Source organism: Rhea pennata, chromosome 2 (genome assembly GCF_028389875.1).
Source record: "Rhea pennata isolate bPtePen1 chromosome 2, bPtePen1.pri, whole genome shotgun sequence".
Taxonomy (NCBI): domain Eukaryota; kingdom Metazoa; phylum Chordata; class Aves; order Rheiformes; family Rheidae; genus Rhea; species Rhea pennata.
Genome location: NC_084664.1, coordinates 131,352,254 through 131,354,612, shown reverse-complemented (window position 1 = coordinate 131,354,612; position 2,359 = coordinate 131,352,254). Strand labels below are relative to the sequence as shown.

The 2,359-nt window shown below is 49.3% G+C and overlaps 1 protein-coding gene across 1 annotated transcript; it reads left to right on the top strand.

Moving 5' to 3' along the window:
• Window positions 1–275: 275 nt before the first annotated feature.
• Window positions 276–1,317, top strand: NPBWR1 (neuropeptides B and W receptor 1). The gene has a single exon (XM_062568233.1). The coding sequence runs from the start codon at window positions 276–278 to the stop codon at window positions 1,269–1,271; it is 996 nt and encodes a 331-aa protein (XP_062424217.1). The 3' UTR covers window positions 1,272–1,317.
• Window positions 1,318–2,359: the final 1,042 nt, after the last annotated feature.

Genomic DNA, 2,359 nt, shown 5'->3' with positions numbered 1-2,359 from the left:
GAAAGGTCAGTCCGCCCCTGCGCGCCCCCCAAGCGCTCCGCCCGCGCCAGCCCCGCGGCGGGCTGCCGCTCCCGCGGCCCCCGAGGGCCCCGCTCTAGCTGCCGCCCCCGCCCCGGCCCCCGCCCCGGCCGGGGCTGCGAGGAGGCAGGCGGCCGGCGGGACGCCACGGAGGAGGCTGCGGCGCCGTGACCAGATGCGTCTAAGGACGCAGGCTGGAGAAGAGCCGTGTTCCGCCTCTAGCCCCCATTGCTGGCCTGGCAGCAACCTCCAGGGCCATGGAGAACCTCTCCTTCCCTGAGCTCAATTCCTCGTGTCTGGCTGGACCTGGGGGCTGCGCAGCAAGAGGGGACGGGGGACTGAATACGTCTGCTCCCCTGCTGATCCCCAGCTTCTACATCACGGTGCCTGTCATCTACTCCTTCATCTGTGCTGTGGGGTTGACGGGCAACACTGCCGTCATCTATGTAATCCTCAAAGCCCCGAAGATGAAGACGGTTACCAACATCTTCATCCTCAACCTGGCCATAGCTGACGAGCTCTTCATCTTGGTGTTACCCATCAACATTGCTGACTACCTGCTCCTACAGTGGCCCTTTGGCGAGTTCATGTGCAAGCTTATCATCTCCATAGACCAGTACAACACCTTCTCCAGCATCTACTTCCTCACTGTTATGAGCATTGACCGCTATCTCGTGGTGGTGGCCACTACCAAGTCCAAGAAGATGTCCTACCGAACCTACCGAGCAGCCAAGATAGTCAGCCTCTGTGTCTGGTCCTTCGTCACTGTCATCATCCTGCCCTTCACCATCTTTGCTAAGATACACAAGGAACAGGGGCGCTCCCAGTGTGTCTTTGTGTTCCCCCACCCTGAGAGCGTGTGGTGGAAAGGCAGTAGGATCTACACACTCATTTTAGGTTTTGCCATCCCAGTGTCCACCATCTGTATCCTTTACACCTCCATTCTGTACAGGTTGAGACATATGCACCTCCACAGCAATGCAAAAGCCCTGGACAAAGCCAAAAAAAAAGTGACCCTGATGGTAGTTGTCATCTTGGCTGTATGTCTGTTCTGCTGGACGCCCTATCACCTTAGTACAGTGGTGGCCCTCACCACAGACATCCCACAAACTCCACTGGTTATTGGGATTTCCTACTTCATCACTATCTTAAGTTATGCCAACAGCTGCTTCAACCCTTTCCTATATGCCTTTCTGGATGACAGTTTCCGGAAGAACTTTTGCAAACTGATAGACTGCAGAACCACTTCATAGAGCCCATTCTCTGTCCCCTCCTGTATGACTGCTGTCACTATCATCTCTTACCGGCTGACCCCAACCCTGGGAGTGCTTTTGCTCCAGTCTCCTTGTGATGGCCACAGAGCTGTTGCAGTTCAAGGACACAAACTGAGAACAGATGGGGCCTTCCCAACTTTCCTGTGCCCATTTCCTCAGCAATCCTCTCCATCCTTTTCCCTGATTTTTTTTCCTTTCTTCACTCTGACATGCTTTCTGTCTTATGGTTGCAGCATGCAGAGCTGCAGCAGGTACCTTCCACATTTGTTGAACTCCAGCCATGTGACTGTCTATATTACTGGAGATTTGGAAAGCCAAATAAAGATATGTTACTGAATGTCTTGCCTCAGTCTTCCTGCTCTGTGTCCAAAGGACGTGCTCACCAAATATTCAGCAATATTGAAAAAGGCACAGTTCCAAGGGATTAGGAATAAATCAATGCATTGTGTTCATTTCCTTTCACAGGGGACTGACCTAGGTAACCAAAATCCCTGTGAACTAGCAAGAAAGACCTCACTCTGGCTTTAGGGAAGAAAGAATAAGCTCTCATTAGTGAATAAAATAAATAGAAGTGTGTTAGGAACCACTTGCTATGGAAAGTTGCACAGCAGTGTACTTTGTAGCATAAAATTCTCAAGTTTTGTTTGCACTAGAAAGTGGAATCAGAAGATATTTCTCATACAAGCTAGCCTCTGAGAGTTTGGAAGGGATCTGTTGAAACACAAAGGGGAAGATTCTGACTTCTTCCCTAGAAATCAGAAATAACATACGTAGCTGTTAGCTTACTTTTAAGTCTCTCACACATTTGTGTTCTACTTGCTGGTATTATTAAGCTTTCTCTTAAGGAAGACAAGGGAAATTTTTTAAAAAATAGGAGCTTCATTTATATTCGAGGGGAGAAAGGATCAAAAATTTCACTATAATTCACATATCTAAACAATATGAGAGGGAGCCTTTTTCTGGTCTCCCCTCTTTTAGCCCTCTGTGGAGAACTGAAAAACTTGCAAGACTGTGAAAATGCATACAGTCACTTAATGTTTCAAATCTGAGTGGTCTTCCTTGTTCTA